At 35.6% G+C, this 18,210-nt stretch overlaps 1 protein-coding gene and 1 long non-coding RNA gene across 5 annotated transcripts in view; one reads left to right on the top strand and one right to left on the bottom strand.

The window, feature by feature from the left end:
* The window catches only part of LOC106054528 (uncharacterized), a 45,698-nt gene that overhangs the window by 9,391 nt on the left and 18,097 nt on the right, over window positions 1–18,210 (top strand). For all 4 annotated transcript variants that reach the window (XM_056042288.1, XM_056042286.1, XM_056042287.1 and 1 more), the window contains exons 6-12: window positions 2,357–2,548; window positions 2,795–2,888; window positions 3,627–3,827; window positions 4,359–4,534; window positions 4,739–4,852; window positions 5,770–5,964; window positions 6,516–6,602. In XM_056042288.1, coding sequence (XP_055898263.1) covers window positions 2,357–2,548; window positions 2,795–2,888; window positions 3,627–3,827; window positions 4,359–4,534; window positions 4,739–4,852; window positions 5,770–5,964; window positions 6,516–6,602 — 1,059 coding nt within the window. The remainder of the gene's footprint in view (window positions 1–2,356; window positions 2,549–2,794; window positions 2,889–3,626; window positions 3,828–4,358; window positions 4,535–4,738; window positions 4,853–5,769; window positions 5,965–6,515; window positions 6,603–18,210) is intronic.
* LOC129928331 (uncharacterized) lies at window positions 5,465–9,006 on the bottom strand. The gene is made up of 2 exons (XR_008779939.1): window positions 8,808–9,006; window positions 5,465–5,579 (listed from the first exon to the last, which is right to left on the bottom strand). It is a non-coding gene; the product is annotated as an uncharacterized LOC129928331 (long non-coding RNA).

Below are 18,210 nucleotides of genomic sequence, written 5' to 3'. Positions count from 1 at the left end.
ATTCGGGGACTAGGACCACAGGCCCAAAACTGTATACATAACTTTATCAACCATACATGGAAAACTGGAGACATACCACAGGAATGAAGAACCGCAAACATAATACCCATTTTAAAGAAAAATAAACCACCTGGAGACCCAAAAAGTTATAGACCAATATCTCTAACATCCAACATTGGCAAAATGGCAGAAAAATGATCAATAACCGACTTTATTGGTGGCTAGAAAGTACTTGCTCACTCCACAATGCACAAGCTGGCTTCAGGAAAGCAAGTAGAACAGAAGACCACCTCTTTTGTTTTATCCAGGACACAGTAGAAGGGTTTCATGAAAACAAGCACACTACAGCAGTATTTATAGATTTGCAGCAAGCCTATGATAGAGTGTGGAGAAAAGGTCTATTTTTGAAGATGAAAAAATGGGCATCCATGGAAAAATGTACATCTGGATCAGGGCATGCTTAAAAAACAGAACCATCCAAACCCGATTTGAAGGTGCCATCTCTAGTAAAAAAAGTTTGGAAGAAGGACTACCACAAGGTTCAGCCCTTAGCTGCACTCTCTTTCTAATCTTCATGAATGACCTCCCGGACCTCATTTCAGTCAATAAGGCACTTTATGCAGACGACCTTTTAATTTGGACTACAGAGAAATATCCAGTGCTGACTAGATCCAAACTAAATAGAGCCCTCACAACTATCTCCACATATTCAAAATTATGGAAAATGGAAATAAACAAAGAAAAGTCAGTTTATTTAATCTTTATCCACAGCAACAAAACAGCAAAAAGAAACTACATCCTAAAAATAGACTCTCAGCCAATAAATAAAGAAGAAAATCCAACATATATAAACACTTTATGGCAGATTTAAAAGAAAAGGCATCACAAAGATTAAACATAATAAAACACCTAGAAGGAACATCCTGGGGAGCTGAAAAGAAAACCTTAAGACAGTTATACACTGGATATGTCAGATCTATAATGGATAACTGTCTCTCCATACAAGTAGCTGCCAACAAAACCTATCAATCATCATTAGATACAATCCAAAACCAAGCCTTGCGGCTAATTAGCGGAGGTATGAGAACTACTCCCACAGCAGCCTGTGAAATAGACTCCAATATTGAACCTCTTAAGTTAAGGCACAACAGAGCAGCATTAGAAGCTATTGAGAGATACAGAAGGATGGAGGACGATCATCCAAATAAATTACTAACACAGAGAAATAGGAAAAACAACCAAAAAAAGCAAAGGACTCTGATCCAACTTACTGACGAACTAGCCCTAAAACACCACCTACCCAATAACAGAGAAAAAATTACCAGGTTTTCAAACATTACACCCGGACTAAACTACAAACAACCAACCATCAAAACACATTTACTAAATAACACCTTAACAAAAGAATCAAATCCACTGGAGCTCAAAGTAGGCACACTTGAAACAATCGAAAGCTATCAAAAAACAGCTATCCATATTTATACAGACGGAATGGCTTTCAAAGCTACCATCAATGCTGGTCTTGGTGCCTTCCTGGTCTTCCCTAAAAATAAACACTTTGAGATAAGCGCACCCTGTGGTGATTACAGCTTAAACTTCCAAGCCAAAATTGAGGCAATTACAATAGCACTACAGACAGTGGAAAACAAATTATATGAAGGAGTGCAATCACCATCAGATATTGTTTTCTTTACAGACTCCCAATCTATTCTTCAAGCACTTAACAGCAGCACCTCAAACAGCCCAAGAGAGTTGACAACACTCATTGTGATAATCCACCAGATGATATCAAAATTAAATATCAATATTACACTACAGTGGATCCCTGGACACATTGGCATCATAGGAAATGAAAAGGCAGATAAGCTATCAAAGGCAGGTTCATCTATGGAACAACCAGATAGACCTGTTAACTACCTCACCCTAAGCTCAATGTTAGTCAACAATCACAAAGAGGAGTGGCTCAACCAATGGGCATCAGGAAACACAGGCAGAGCCATGTACAGAGAAATGACTATGCCTAAGAAACTGGACAGTATTAACTTCCTCCCCCGCAAAGAACAATCTACAATCTTCCAACTAAGAACAGGACACACAACACTATTAAATTACCACCTGAACAAAATAAACTCCACACAACTACCCCTTTGCAGACACTGCGCCCACCCCTTTGAAACTGTAAAACATATCCTCTTTGAATGCCCCTCCCTAATCCACCTTAGGCAGACCCTATTTCCACTAAAGCCCAACATAACCAACACCCTGTACGGCAGTGCTGAAGTAATATATTTAAAGATAAATATTTAGTACCACTATTGGAAATATTTTTTTTTACGTTTTAATTTGTACATTTCAGATTAGTAAAGTTGATGCAGTGTTGCTTCTGGACTGTGAAGAAAATAATCTAATAGACAAGTTCCAAAGGCAAGATAAAAGCAGAAATGAAAAAGACATTTCAGCAAATACCTTTGCTAGAAGAATAGCAACTTTTAAGGAAAAAACACTTCCTGTCCTAAAATATTTTGATGATGCTGGGAAATTGTTTGTAGTAAGTTTCTCTCAATTTTTCATAAATTGCATAATTGTCTTGTAATGTATAAAGAAGATTACTTAGCTTTAAGCATGACTGCCAAAACATTATAAGAATAGTTTTTTTTATATGTTAATATCATTAAAAGAAAATATAATTTATATAAGGGCATTGGTTCATTGGCAAACTAACATTGACAGTGTATTTTAAGCTATCTGCTCTTTGATGACTGATAATCTATGACATTTCCTCTTTTAACTACAGGTGAATGGGGATAAATCAGAAGAAGAAGTACAAGAAGAACTTTCATACCTGTTTGATACACTGATTTCCAATTTAGAAAATGGAAGAATTCCTAGTAAGTCTAATACATACCTAATCATCTGTTGTATGTGTATTTAAACTTGTATTCATACATTTATGATCAATAGCCAACATGGCTTTAAAAGGGGCATCAGCATTGGAGGTGAAAAGCTGACAAGTGTCAGTAGTTTTAAATACCTCAGAGCTATCGTCTCAGATGAGGGAACCAAACCCAAACTACTGCCCTGAATAGCACAGACAACAGCAGCACTGGCAAAACTCAAAACAATATGAAAAAAACAAAGGCATAGCCCTCGACACCAAAGTCAGACTGATGTGCCCCCTGGTCATGGTTTTGGACTCTGACTGCAGAGCTAGAGAAGAGGGTACTAGCAATAGAAATGAATTGCTACAGAAGGATCCTGAGCATCACATTTAAAGACAGCATCATTCCTCTCTGTTGTTTGCCATGAATATTTTTGTTTAAATTCTAATTATTGAGAATGCACTAAATACTTAACTGACTTCAACATCAACTTCACATACTGTTTATTTCCCTAGCTTAAGTAATTACCAGTTCTAAATAAAAAATAAATTAAAAGATATCAGAGGGCTTGCAAATTTCTTGTCTCTATTAATTTTGTATTTTTTAAATTTCTGACATATTTTCTGTTTAGATAAGTCTTAAATACAAAACTTTATTATTCCTTTTCATCAGACATTTTAACTATATAATTTATATTTCCACATAAAATAATGTCGAACTAGTATATCTTTTTACTTGCATCCATAGCACCACCAAAAGGACCTAGGCCGACATCAACTAAAATGATGGCTAGAAGATTGGTTACGCCTCCTTGCACACCACCTGAAAATTCTCAGCACCAAACTTTAAAATGGCCAACAGTGACTTACATCCCTCCACCTGAAATTAAGGTCAAAGATGAAGGTCGCCTATCACATTTACCGCAAGCACCTGTTATTTTTCTAGCAGGTATTCCAACCATTAAATTGGAATGAATTAAATTAATATATATTAACAATCGAAAGCCTATTTTAAGTTAATGTGGTGAGCTCACACAAAGCTCTTCCTCCCTTATTTCTCATCTTAGAATACTTTGTCAATTACTTTTGTAAAGCTCATTTTTATATGATCACGTCCAGCCTGTGTGGGAGAGGTATCTGGGAGAAGGTTTCTGTTCTGTCTTTCTCCCTCAACAAACGCAACTCAGTTTGTGTTGGGATTTGAACTCGAGCACCCTTGCTAGGTAGCCAAGCAGTTTATGCCACTAAGCCACACAATGTCTATAAAAGCTTTTAAAAAGAAACCATCACTGAATTGTGTAATTTTTTTAAACAAAATTTAGCTTTTGACCCAACACAAGTTTCAACATTCAGTTACTACCCACTTAACCTTTTTACCAACACTTCTTGTCAGCTTTGTTTATTGTGAGTGACAGTAAAACAAAAAATGTAAACCACTATGCAATTTGCAATTTCAATAAAATATAAATTTTTTTATTAGGTGGACCAGGAAGTGGTAAAGGAACACAGTGTGCTAAAGTGACTGCCAGATATCATGACATTATTCATTTATCTATGGGTGACATCCTTCGCAAAGAAATAACTGAGAGAGGAACAGTGGATGATAAGTGGGCAATGGTAACAAAACTGCTTAGAGAGGGAGACATGGCACCAGTCGTAAGTTTCTACTTTCTTAAGATTTACATTTGATTAACATTTTTCATTTATTTTATGTTAAGTTTTAAGAAAAAATATTAAAGGTCCAACATCAGTAATGAAGTTTTCTAAGGCATCCAGTTTGACCAGTTTCAATCACTTTATAACTTATGTCACCTTATAATTATTCAAATTGAATCAGATTTTTCTTTTGTATAAATATAGGACATCACAGAAGAACTTTTGATAAATTTCATGAAACAATTTCCTGATGCTAGAGCTTTCTTGGTTGAAGGATATCCCAGAGATGCTTTACAATATGAAAACTTCAACAGAAATGTAAGGAAACAATTATTTAATTACTCTGTTTACTTTAAAAAAAAATTAATTACTAGAATCACAATTGCATACTTTTTAAAACAATCTTTTCATTAACTTTTAAAATGTACTTAAGGAAATTGTTTTTCTATAATTTATGTAGCCATAAATAAATAGTGGGTGCTTCTTTTGATTCATAAATAAGCTTAAATTTTTAGGCCATTTATTAATATACAAAATAATACATTGAATCCAATATTTTATTGATTTGATCTAAATGTGAATTAGGACACTGACTGACAAACACAATTACTGTGTATTCTAAAATATAAGCCAGGCCCAAATCTGATGATCAGCAAAAATTAAGGCAGAAGTCTAAGCCACAGCTATTCCATTGCATCCATCAACTCCGACATGCTAGCACAAGCCAATTCTTTTATTATTCATGGGACACCTTAGCTGTCCCACTGAAATATGTCTACCTAACTAATAGCCACAAGATAACCATGTTATTTGCATCTTGGGTAAAGTGAAGAGAGTGTCCTACACTGCAAAATTCATGAAGCAAGGGAAATTACTAGTCAAAAAGGAAGGTGACAGAAAAAGAATCATTATGTGTTATCCAGTCCCATATTAAGAGGTTGTGGAAACTCAAGGCAGCCATATTCCAATTGTCTTTGTAACTTCTGCACACTGGATCTGCATTAGCTTAAACACTGTGTCAGCCAAGGACAAAATGTTTTTTTACCTGAAAAGAAAATAATGTCTCATTAAAGTTAGTGGTTGTGGTGCATTCATCAATTTAGGTTATAGGCCATAAAATTATTAATAATATCATCATAGTGAATTAATCATTTTTATATTGACAAAAATGTGTTCAAAAAATTATTTAATGCCAAATGAAAAAATAATTATATGTTCATCTTCTAACTCAACAGATTGGTGGCCACTCATATACCATACTTTTAGACTGTGATGATCAGTACTTGCATGCTCGACTTGTACTACGAGGTGATAGTGGATCTGAGAGAATAGATGACAACATTCCTGCTATTGAAAAAAAACTGGCCTTCTTTGCAAAACATACATTGCCCTTGTTGAAAGCCATTGATGATGAACATAAACTGATTGTTGTAAGTGGCTTTTGTTGATGTAAACTTTATAAACATTTTAAAATGTTAGGCTTCTTTAGAAGTGAAAGTAAAAATAAATTCACTTTTTGAGAGCAACGGTTTCAGATTCCATTGTGTGACCATCACATCAATTTGACTTAATTACTTTCTCCAGTAAAAACCATATCTGCCTTTTCTATTAGTCACAGGGAGAAGTTTAAAAACTCTTTTTTCAATTATGTTAGTTTCAGATTTTCAGAAAAGTATGCTAAGTCATTAAAATAAATTGACTTATAAATTAACAAATTAAAAGGAAATAATAAAATTAACAAATGGAGAACTCAAACATTATTCATTATACATTTCTTAAGAAACATATAACATTTAGTTAAACTTTCCTTTTGTCATTCTCTTGTCAGTCTCTTATTTTTTTCAATTTTATTTTATAGGCTGTGGGTTTGCCACCAAAAGAATTAAGATTAAATTTTCAATAGATATGATTATGAAAGGAAAGTGCATTCTATTTTAAAATTTTGAGTGCATGCACTAAAAAATATATATTGTTTTGTTAGATTGATGGAGACAGAGATGAGGCAGAAGTTTTCTATGATATTGTGAAAGTAATTGACTATAGTTTGTATGGTCTTCAACTTGATCAGGTTAGTTTTGTTGCAACAATTCTTATTGACATAGAATATTCGGTTTAGATAAATTATTTAAACAGAAAGAAATACAGTTGCTAAATATGATATAGTAAGTAAAAAAAAGTAAAGTTCCCCTTTCAGACCTTGTGGTCTATAGGACAGATGATGTAAAGGTCATCTGATTCTGTGGCCTACGGTTAACGAGGGTGTCACGTGGCCAGCACAACGACCAACCGCCTTTACTTTTCCCCAACTAATGTCAGGTACCCAGTAGAGCTGGGTGGACTCAGAGGTGCCCAATGATCCCAAAATAAAAATCCCAGTCTTCACCATGACTTGAACCCTGTTCCCTGGTTCAGAAGTTAAGAGCTTTACCGCTCAGCCACCACGCCTATATAGTAAGTAGTAAAGCAATAAAAAGATAAGATGTATTAATAATGCAGCAAGCATTTTAGTAATTTTTAAAAAATGATAATTATACTCATTTCTTCCCAATTATCAAAATCAGCATACTTTTTTGTTAAATATAAAACGTACAAATAATTACCCCAATAAAGTAAAAAAAAAATTTTTAATTATTTACTTTGAAGTATTTATTATATTGAAAAACTATTTTATCTATAACAGAGCAAATTAATTTTAATACAACTTGGATACTAGTACTCCAGGAAACTACAGATAGTATCACTCAGCAGTATCACATGTAAAATATTAGATCACATAATATGTAGAAACATCATAAACCACTTAGTCTTTACTTCATACAACATGGCTTTAGGAAATAGAGGTCATTTGAAACTAAGTAATAAGGCTCATTGATGATTTTTCAAAAGGCTTAGATAATAACGAGCAAACAGATGCCATAAGGCATTTGACAAAGTTCACCACCATAGCTTGCTTCAAAAATATTTGGATCCAACTGGTCCATTACTCTGATGGATTATAACTGAATAGTATTACAACTGAATAAAATTATTTGTTTTTTTTTAAGAGAGACAAGATGGGGGGGGGGGGGGGTTTAGGAGAAGAGAGAGAGCGAGAAGACATAATAGGCCTACATGTATTTAAAGCCTAAGTAAATTTAACATTTCAGTTTATACTTTTTTATGGCTAGTCTTCGAGTACGAATATTAATGAGGAGTGCAGTATTTTACGTGGCTTCTCAGCCCCAGCTGCGACCTACATATTTTGCCTCATCCAGCGCAGACATAATAATCATTGTCCGCCGGTAGTCGATTTCGATTTTCTTTTCGTTATCTCCATCTGTCCTCGGCAGTGGATTTTCTTTTGGTCTCAAATGTGTATCCCGCGGCTAGTGATCTCCAGCTGTCTCGTTCCGAAGCCGCCTGCAGCCAGGTGCTCTCTTCTATATCAGTTAAAGTAAGCGACTTAGCTGGTCTTTAAAGCGTTTTCCGTGGGGCATCTCTGTTACATCGACCAACTTTCAGTTCACCAAAAAAGTCTATCTTTGACATACGTCAAACGATGGCTGCTTGGTCTTGCGGTTTGTGCGCTGGACTGTCGTTTGGATTTATCGATGGTCCCGGTTCAAACCCTGCCCGCTCCCATCCCCCGTCGTCCTGCGGGAGGTTTGGACTTGGAAGTAAACTATCTTCAATACTGAAGGAACATCCGAAACATGTAAAACAAACATTTTACACATTCTGTTCGTCCCGTATACGGTATACGTGCCCTGCCCAGCGTAACTGTCCCTCTATACCGGCGTTCGCATGAACTTCGCTGTTTGTAGTGCGATCTTGCCACCGTATGTCTATGATGGAGCGCAAACATCTTTGGTGAAAGCGTTCAAGAAATATCTTAACCCATGCCTCAGATCCAAATAGAAGGGTTGAGAGAACCACTGCTTGATAGACACTGATTTTTTGTAACCAGGCGGTACGATTTATTCCCCAAACTCTGTCTTGCAGGCCTCCAAAAGCACTACTGGCCCTGGCCAGACGGTTATCAACTTCCCTACTATATATAAGTAGAGAAAAGTGCGCACATTTAGCAATATGATCCTAATGTTAATGGACGGAAATAATGCAAAAAATACATTAAGCTAGAAGTTTACTGATCTAGTTATATTATAAAATAAGGAATTGTCTTTTGTGCATTTTGTAGCCTACTTGATTATAGCTTAGATCTAGAATAGATCTTTTACGGTCGCCTATTATACTTTCACCTGACAAATAATAAACAAAACAAGTGTAGGCCTACATTGATTATGCTACAGACGAAAATTGTTCTCGCAACTTGAACAACTATTTGGTAAGAACTATTTATAGGATTCCACATTGCGGAACCGCGCACTGGAACAATATTTGACCTACATTAATCTGCAGCTGATCGTTTACAACCGCGCACGTGCAATGGGCTGGGTCTTACGCTAGTATATACGCGTGCCGGGTGAGTCGGGCGCATTCCGCGGCTCCCCCCTGTTACCCTGGATAACGGTATACGATTGTGGATAAATGTGTTGAGACTCTTTTGAATAGACACAGTTCAAGGAAAACAAAACAATTTGCTCATCTTTTATTAGCTGTTTGATAACATTATAAGATGCCTGGATTACTAGCTAAGTGTTTTGGCTGCTTTACCAAGAAGAAGGTAAATTCTAAACGTCTTTTTAAAATTATAAAACTAATTTCAACACGCGATGTACTAAACATAATCGTTTCTCTTATTAATATAACTACTGTAAGGCAAGGCTTTTGATGCAGGCTTAGATTTAACAAACAATGCTTGCTCTATTAAAAAAAATATCTATCTAGTCCTTGTGTAAGCTAAAGTACTGACTATAAATGTTAGCCGCCTGTTATAGTCTTAGTGATATAGATCTAATAGATTTTCGGCATTTTTGTTTTGTCTTAACGACGCACAATAGTGTAAAGTAGTTACGATCTAAATTTAGAACACTATTCAAGTGTCAGAGAAACAAAAACATGTGTAGATATCTAAATATTTAGCCTTGAATGGTAAAACGCACACACAGACATGTGTAGTTGTCTTTGAGGGTGAACGCGGTGTTGGTAGATATAGTTTGGGAATGGAAATATCGATCCACATGTATAGAGCAGACACGGAGAGACTCACCGACACACCGAGTGGAGGAGAGGGAAGAGAGGGTGGCTGGATGGTCCTCTGACTGGACTGACTCACGCATTTTTAAAACTACACTCTATAAAATGGCCAGGTTATATAGGTCTACCCAGCGTACACTTAGGCCTAATGTTTGTTGAATCATGTAGCCGTGGAACGACTTTTTTAATACAATGAATACTTCAAGTATAATACTTAGGTCTATGTTGTTGTTTTTTTTTTATAAGTTTACCTACAGCAGTGTGCTGTTATATGAAGTAAGAAGATTTCAACAGTAAAAGGATTGTGTTGAGTAAGGGGGTCGAGGGGCAGTTAGGTCTACCTGGTCGTGTGGTATGCGCTCTGCGCTATCGTCTCTATGGTTCCGGGTTTGAACCCTTCCCGCTCCCTTCGTCCTGCGTGAGGTTTGGGCTAGGATGTCATACTCTTGAAATCTGAAGGCGCCCACAAATAACACGTTAACCAAACAGGCAGTTGAACTAGAAGTGACGTCAAGGCAGTTCGTTTAAAGAGAAGATTTGTCAATTAATAAGAAATATTTAAATGCAAGAAATGACAAATTAGAAGAGTCCCCCCCCCTACTTTTTTTTTCATTCGGCTTTTCTTCCATAGCCGGAGAACGGGCCTATAATAAATTAAAACATCCGTTTGTGAACCAAAAGATTGTGTAATATTTTTTTTTAAAGTCAATTTCTTCAATGCTTTTTATTACTAAAAATAATAATTTATTAAAGAATGTTAGCCATCTCTTGATATCTTTATTCTTACTGTCAAAAAACGTTAAAGAAAGTCATATACTTTATTCAGACCATCTGATCACAGCCTCACTCAAGAGTCTCTCCTTTTACTTATTTTAGTTGGTTGTCTGTATATACATTTTTAGCTAGTCTATATAGTGCCATAGGCTACATTCAGCAAATTCAAATTTATTAGAACATTCTTCCCAAACATTCACATTTAGCACAACGATCATCACTCCTAACAACGATCATCACTCCTAACAGCGATCATCACTCCTAACAACGATCATCACTCCTAACAGCGATCATCACTCCTAACAACGATCATCACTCCTAACAACGATCATCACTCCTAACAGCGATCATCACTCCAAACAACGATCATCACTCCTAACAACGATCATCACTCCTAACAACGATCATCACTCCAAACAACGATCATCACTCCTAACAACGATCATCACTCCAAACAACGATCATCACTCCAAACAACGATCATCACTCCTAACAGCGATCATCACTCCAAACAACGATCATCACTCCAAACAACGATCATCACTCCTTAACAGCGATCATCACTCCTAATACATTGATTATGGTCCAACTCAAAAAGACCCCTCCACACACACAAATTGGCCTATATATATATATATATGGCCTATATGTCTAAGCTGATATGGTCATGAATAACACATAGATCTGTAACCTTTTTTGGCTTTGTGAACGTAACATATTTGTGTCTGAAGTTTGTGCTGTATGTCTACATGAACAAAGATTTACTGCTGCAGGGGTGAAGGACTGTATAGAAAATACAATAGACATACATACAAGTAGCCCTGCTGGACCAAGTACAAACAAAGAGCCTTAACTATATATATCTATATGCCTATTATGATTTAATTTTTTTGTTTGTTTGTTTTGTAGCTGAGAAAGGCCTCGTGGCCCAAACGTCCTTTGTTTTTACTTGGGCCGCCAGGGTTACCTATATGAGGCTATATGTATGTTTATTGTATTCTCTATACGTCTACATTAGATAATTAGCAAACAATTATTTTGCAGTCATACTAATAATTCTGAACCTATTCCAAGAGTGCAAAGTTTCTTGAGTCTGAAATAAACATTCTGCCAGGACTTATGTTTTCACTTAAACGGCTAAACCTGTCTGGCTGTTAGCCGTCATTCCAATGTTAAATCCAATATTTACTTCGTACTCGCATATCTGCACTCGTCTGGGAAATTATTTCATCTATGACACACCGTGTGTGATCTGCCGTGCATTTATCTTGCCATGAACCTTTCTCGGCAGACGACATGTGGAAATAATTTACATAAGTAGAGAACAGTACTTATAGCCAAACTAAAAAGAATGTTTAATTTTATTTAGCCTTCAAATGCATAAAAGTCCCTCAAATGTATGTTTCAATGTTCGTCTATGGTTTTAAATTGCCGTGGACCCAACCCTTTTTTTTTTCCTTTTAACTAAACAAAATTTTTTCAAGTCGGTCTCCAGTAAAATATATAGGTTAGGGTCAATCGAACATGTTTGTATTTGCAGGTAACTAGATCTACCGCCTTGTAAAAGAATCTTTGTTTTAAAAGAGTTATTGAACATGTCACTATCAAAACCAGTTTTCCCATAGATTTCAAAAGTCTAGTTGGTCACCAAACGAACAATTATACACATTATAAATACCTCCAGTCGTGCAGACCTAACTAGTACAGCTAGCGTTCTCAGTTAAGCTGTTGTTTTTGACGTGCGCTCCTTTTGTCATTTAGTGTCATTGCCTCCCTTGTTTCCTTTTTACAACCCAAAGATAATTGACAAAACAGGTTAAAGTTCACATTGCCTCTCAGTACGCATTTTTGATTGGCAAGGAAGGAATACATTATTACAGTGTCAATATCTCGCAGCTTTCGTTTTAACATACCGTTATCTATTGAGCTAAAGCTACGGAGAATACATCTATGTTCTTCTGTAATTACGATACATTTAGTGAATAGCAGACGCTACACTAGTTTTAACATATAGCTCTAGCTTTTTATTAAATTAACTAGTGGTTTAATAAGTGCTACTATAACATTAATATCACTGTAATGATTTTGAAAGTGCAAAGATTATACATATATGCCACTTATTAAAAAATTGATTGGTTAATTTTATTCATGTTTTATTAGAGACAATAAATAATTGTGCAAGGTTTCAACATGATCCGAGAATGGGAATGTGGGAGAAATAACTTTTTAAAAAAGTATGCCAGTCAGTCAGACAGACGGAGTGAGTTGATATAAGCTTAGCAAAATGGAGAGGCAGAATCAATGCGAACACTCGGGGGGGACGGTAATGCTTCTTGCAAATTTAGTTCAATTTAAGATTCACTCAGTATAATATTGACGTGTATTGATATCCTGTTGCCTAGGTCTCTACATCTTTTTGTCATTTTTATGGAGTGTAATATACATGTTGGATGATGTTTAGTTTTAGATAATAATGCATCAAAGTACATAAAGTAGCTCCACATGCGTAAATTGCTTCTTACCTTTTTCATATTAATTAATCCTACGCTTAAAAATATTTCAAATTACACCCACGCACAGATACTTAACAGAATCGAGTTGTTGTTTTTTTTTTCTTTTTTTTTTTTAAGAAATGAAATTAGAAATCATGAGCATCAAGCATTTGTTTGTGAAACTTTAGTCTTCAAGTATTTGTTTGTGAAACTTTAGTCTTCAAGTATTTGTTTGTGAAACTTTAGTCTTCAAGTATTTGTTTGTGAAACTTTAGTCTTCAAGTATTTGTTTGTGAAACTTTAGTCTTCAAGTATTTGTTTGTGAAACTTTAGTCTTCAAGTATTTGTTTGTGAAACTTTAGTCTTCAAGTATTTGTTTGTGAAACTTTAGTCTTCAAGTATTTGTTTGTGAAACTTTAGTCTTCAAGTATTTGTTTGTGAAACTTTAGTCTTCAAGTATTTGTTTGTGAAACTTTAGTCTTCAAGTATTTGTTTGTGAAACTTTAGTCTTCAAGTATTTGTTTGTGAAACTTTAGTCTTCAAGTATTTGTTTGTGAAACTTTAGTCTTCAAGTATTTGTTTGTGAAACTTTAGTCTTCAAGTATTTGTTTGTGAAACTTTAGTCTTCAAGTATTTATTATTGAAACTTTAGTCTTCAAGTATTTGTTTGTGAAACTTTAGTCTTCAAGTATTTGTTTGTGAAACTTTAGTCTTCAAGTATTTGTTTGTGAAACTTTAGTCTTCAAGTATTTGTTTGTGAAACTTTAGTCTTCAAGTATTTGTTTGTGAAACTTTAGTCTTCAAGTATTTGTTTGTGAAACTTTAGTCTTCAAGTATTTGTTTGTGAAACTTTAGTCTTCAAGTATTTGTTTGTGAAACTTTAGTCTTCAAGTATTTGTTTGTGAAACTTTAGTCTTCAAGTATTTGTTTGTGAAACTTTAGTCTTCAAGTATTTGTTTGTGAAACTTTAGTCTTCAAGTATTTGTTTGTGAAACTTTAGTCTTCAAGTATTTGTTTGTGAAACTTTAGTCTTCAAGTATTTGTTTGTGAAACTTTAGTCTTCAAGCATTTGTTTGTGAAACTTTAGTCTTCAAGTATTAGTGCGTCATGAACGTCTAAATAAAAGTTATTTATTAATGCAACTGAATGCAAAAAGAAAAATTCTCATGGGGTAGACCAATGTGAGGCCAAGCCTAGTTAGAAGTATAGCGCCGAAATATGTTCAGAGGATTATCATAGACTAAAATGTTATAATCTATATTTAGATTTAAGGTTAGGCTTGTTTTAATTTCTCTCACTAGCCACAATCTCCGACAAAGTATAACACTGACAAAGTTAATACAAATGGGGCTTCACATTATTTTGTTGATCGAGGAAATTCAGTCTGCTATATTTTAATCTACTTTGTTACAAATAAAAAATACAAGTTCTTTCATTTTGGTCTTTACGTATTTGGGCATTCCGACGAGTTCTTTCATTTTGGGCTTTACGTATTATGGCATTCCAACAAGTTCTTTCATTTTGGGCTTTACGTATTTGGGCATTCCGACAAGTTCTTTCATTTTGGGCTTTACGTATTATGGCATTTCAACAAGTTCTTTCATTTTGGGCTTTACGTATTATGGCATTCCGACAAGTTCTTTCATTTTGGGCTTTACGTATTATGGCATTCCGACAAGTTCTTTCATTTTGGGCTTTACGTATTCGGGCATTCCGACAAGTTCTTTCATTTTGGGCTTTACGTATTTGGGCATTCCGACAAGTTCTTTCATTTTGGGCTTTACGTATTCGGGCATTCCGACAAGTTCTTTCATTTTGGGCTTTACGTATTATGGCATTCCGACAAGTTCTTTCATTTTGGGCTTTACGTATTCGGGCATTCCGACAAGTTCTTTCATTTTGGGCTTTACGTATTTGGGCATTCCGACAAGTTCTTTCATTTTGGGCTTTACGTATTCGGGCATTCCGACAAGTTCTTTCATTTTGGGCTTTACGTATTATGGCATTCCGACAAGTTCTTTCATTTTGGGCTTTACGTATTCGGGCATTCCGACAAGTTCTTTCATTTTGGGCTTTACGTATTCGGGCATTCCGACAAGTTCTTTCATTTTGGGCTTTACGTATTCGGGCATTCCGACAAGTTCTTTCATTTTGGGCTTTACGTATTATGGCATTCCAACAAGTTCTTTCATTTTGGGCTTTACGTATTATGGCATTCCGACAAGTTCTTTCATTTTGGGCTTTACGTATTCGGGCATTCCGACAAGTTCTTTCATTTTGGGCTTTACGTATTCAGGCATTCCGACAAGTTTTTTCATTTTGGGCTTTACGTATTCGGGCATTCCGACAAGTTCTTTCATTTTGGTCTTTACGTATTCGGGCATTCCGACAAGTTCTTTGCGTGTTCAGTCAACTTCTTTGCCTATTGGGTGGTATTCCGAAATGTTATTTTCATGCTGTTCTTTGCGTGGTCGGGCCTTCCAACAAATTCTTTCATCTAACCGAAGGGTCTCAGGTTTGACGATATGTGAAGACAGATTTTTGAATTCCGGAATTTTTTACTCTAATGAGCTGCGGAAAGTAAAGTCGATTGGTCGTTGTGCTGGCCACATGGCACCCTCGTTAATCATAGGCCATAGAAACAAGATCTTTACATTATCTGCCCTATTGATCACAAGGTATGAAAAGGGAAATTTAATAATTTTTTTGTCATGCTTAGTGCGCTGCGTGCGTATTAAACGAAACTGTTGAGACACGTTTTCGTTCTTTTAATCGATCAGTTCAACCAGCTCTGCGTTCAATAGAGCTCTTCTTCAAATCCTAATTCCAGAAGACTTAAAAAGAGTCTCATTATGGACGACGTGTTGTCCTGTTAGCTTTTAAGTGAAAAATAACGCCTAATGATTTAATTAAAAAAAAAATTACTTTCAACGATCCAAAGACCATGGTTTGAATATTCCTGGTCCATGGGTGAATTCGGCGGGGGCCGCCTCTGAGTGTGTGTGATAACACAAACTCTGTTTGTAATCTTGTTTCGTTATTGTTGATTATAGCGAAAAAAAAAAGTAAAGTAATTTTCATAACTCTTTTGCATAGGTCGACAATATTTCACCAGGTCTGTAGGCCTATACCAGTGTGCTGTTAGGTAGGGAAATGTCTAGAAGTAAAAACTTTAAACAAAAATCTCTAGCAATTTTTTTTTAAACAAAAACACTCAAGTAGATCTAGATCTATTCCTTTCTAGCTTCATACACATTTTTTGTATCTAAAGCCCTTGAGTACTAGCATTCCGGTAGATTATTGGAATGACTAGAGTTCTTGCTCACACACACACACACGGTGGGTTTGAGAGGATGAAGGAAGGGGGGAGGATGCTTACCTCACTTGCGCTCACCCCGGTTACCTGCCAGGTAATATGTCGAAGGTAAACGTCCTTGACATCTCGGGACAAAGGTCGGCATCGTTAGGGGGTGATGCTAGTTGTCCTCTGCTAAATCCGGACACTTTAAAAAAAAAACTTTTGTGAGGTGTTAAAACTTGTGTGTGTTTCTGGCAGTGTTTAGTTTTTATGCTTGGAGTTTTAAAGGCTGTGGTTTCTCTTGTCATTTGTTTTCGTTTTTTTTTATGCCTATGACTCAACTTTTGATTAGAAAAAAATCTGGAGTTATTCTGTAGGCGAACGTCTTGTTTCATTCTGTAGACATAGGTCTGTCATATTTTTTATTTACCACTGGAAGAGTTGTAAGAATCGTGTCATAAAAAAAGTTGATAGATCGCTGCGTGAAGTATTGAGAAATAGACCTATACATCAAAGTGAACTTATTGGTCAACAAAAACTAATACAACAAGAGCACTTATAGAAAGGATAGACCTGATTATTTGCTAAATAAGTTATGGAGTTGTTAATTGAGGACTTAAAAATGTACAACATCAGCACATTTTCATGAACTTGTTTGCTCGCGTTAACTTTGTACAGAAATAATGAAACAAAATACAAATGAAAAATTGTCCAATGTAGGCCTAGATTGTCTATAGGCTACGTGGCATTCCTTTCTCTGTCGTCCTCTCATTCTCTCCTTCTCGTTATCTTTCAACAAAATGTTTTTTCTCTACATCTCCTTCCTTTTATTTCTTTTCTTCTGCCCGTAGGCCTATCTATTTCTCTGTTTCCCACTCATTACCATTACTCTTTCTTTTCCTCACTTCTTACTCTCTCATTATCTCTTCCCATTCAAGCAATAGGCCTATTCCCCATCCTCTTTCTCTCTCTCTCTCTCTCTCTCTCTCTCTCTCTATCTATCTATCTATCTATCTATATGTCTATCTATCTATCTATTTATCTATCGATCTCTCTATCTATCAATCTCTCTTCATTTTACTCTTCCCGACTTCTCTCATCAACCTCCATCGCTTCCTATCACTTCATTTTTTTTATTTTTGTCTTTTTTTCTACTCTTTCCCATTCTCTCCCTCCCTCCCTCTCTCTCTCTCTCGCTCACACACACACACACACACGCACAAACACACGTTTCCTCTTTTCTCTCCCAAACCCCGGGTCTCTTAATAGGAAGATAAGAGACAGTTGAACATCATCTTTTTTGTTTGTCTTTTAGATAAATTTACTTTAAAAACAAACAGATTGATTTGTAGGCCTACAGATAGTTTACTTACTTTAAAAAAACAACAAAGCCACTTTTGTTACCATTGTCACAAAACATTTTTGTTCTGTTCTTTTCTGAGTTTCTTTTTGGAGTACAAGTGATAAAAATAAAAACAGCTAGACCTACATCTAATGGAGTGAAATTCTGTCACCTGCTTCGACAGCTATTTAAACCTAGAGTTCGATTAAACACTCACCAAATGAAACTAACCCAATTTATATAAATGGACAAAAGCCATACATTTATTTTAGATTTTTGGAAACCCCCACTTGCTAACTATCGCTATGTTGTCTATAGGTAAATCCAACACTGATGACAACCATTTCAATCTAGAGACATTGCATCTCTCTGTAGCTGGGAACTACATGTAAAATCTTGATTACACTAAGTTTCTTCCCCTGTTCCTAACCCTAATAATCACAAACTGTTCATCTTTTTTTGTTTTAAGTACCTCCCCCCCCCTTCCAAAAAAAAAGTAACCACTATAACAACAAGCTTTCTATGTCATGTTTATATAATTCGTTCCCACACTATTGAACCAAAAAGAGCTACCTCAGCTAAAACTAATACTTGACATCAGTAAAACTCAACTCCTTTGTTACTCAGTAGATCT

The sequence above is a fragment of the Biomphalaria glabrata genome, chromosome 9, assembly GCF_947242115.1.
Source record: "Biomphalaria glabrata chromosome 9, xgBioGlab47.1, whole genome shotgun sequence".
Taxonomy (NCBI): Eukaryota; Metazoa; Mollusca; class Gastropoda; family Planorbidae; genus Biomphalaria; species Biomphalaria glabrata.
Note: the sequence above shows the minus strand (reverse complement) of the source record. Positions and strands in the feature narration are given on the sequence as shown.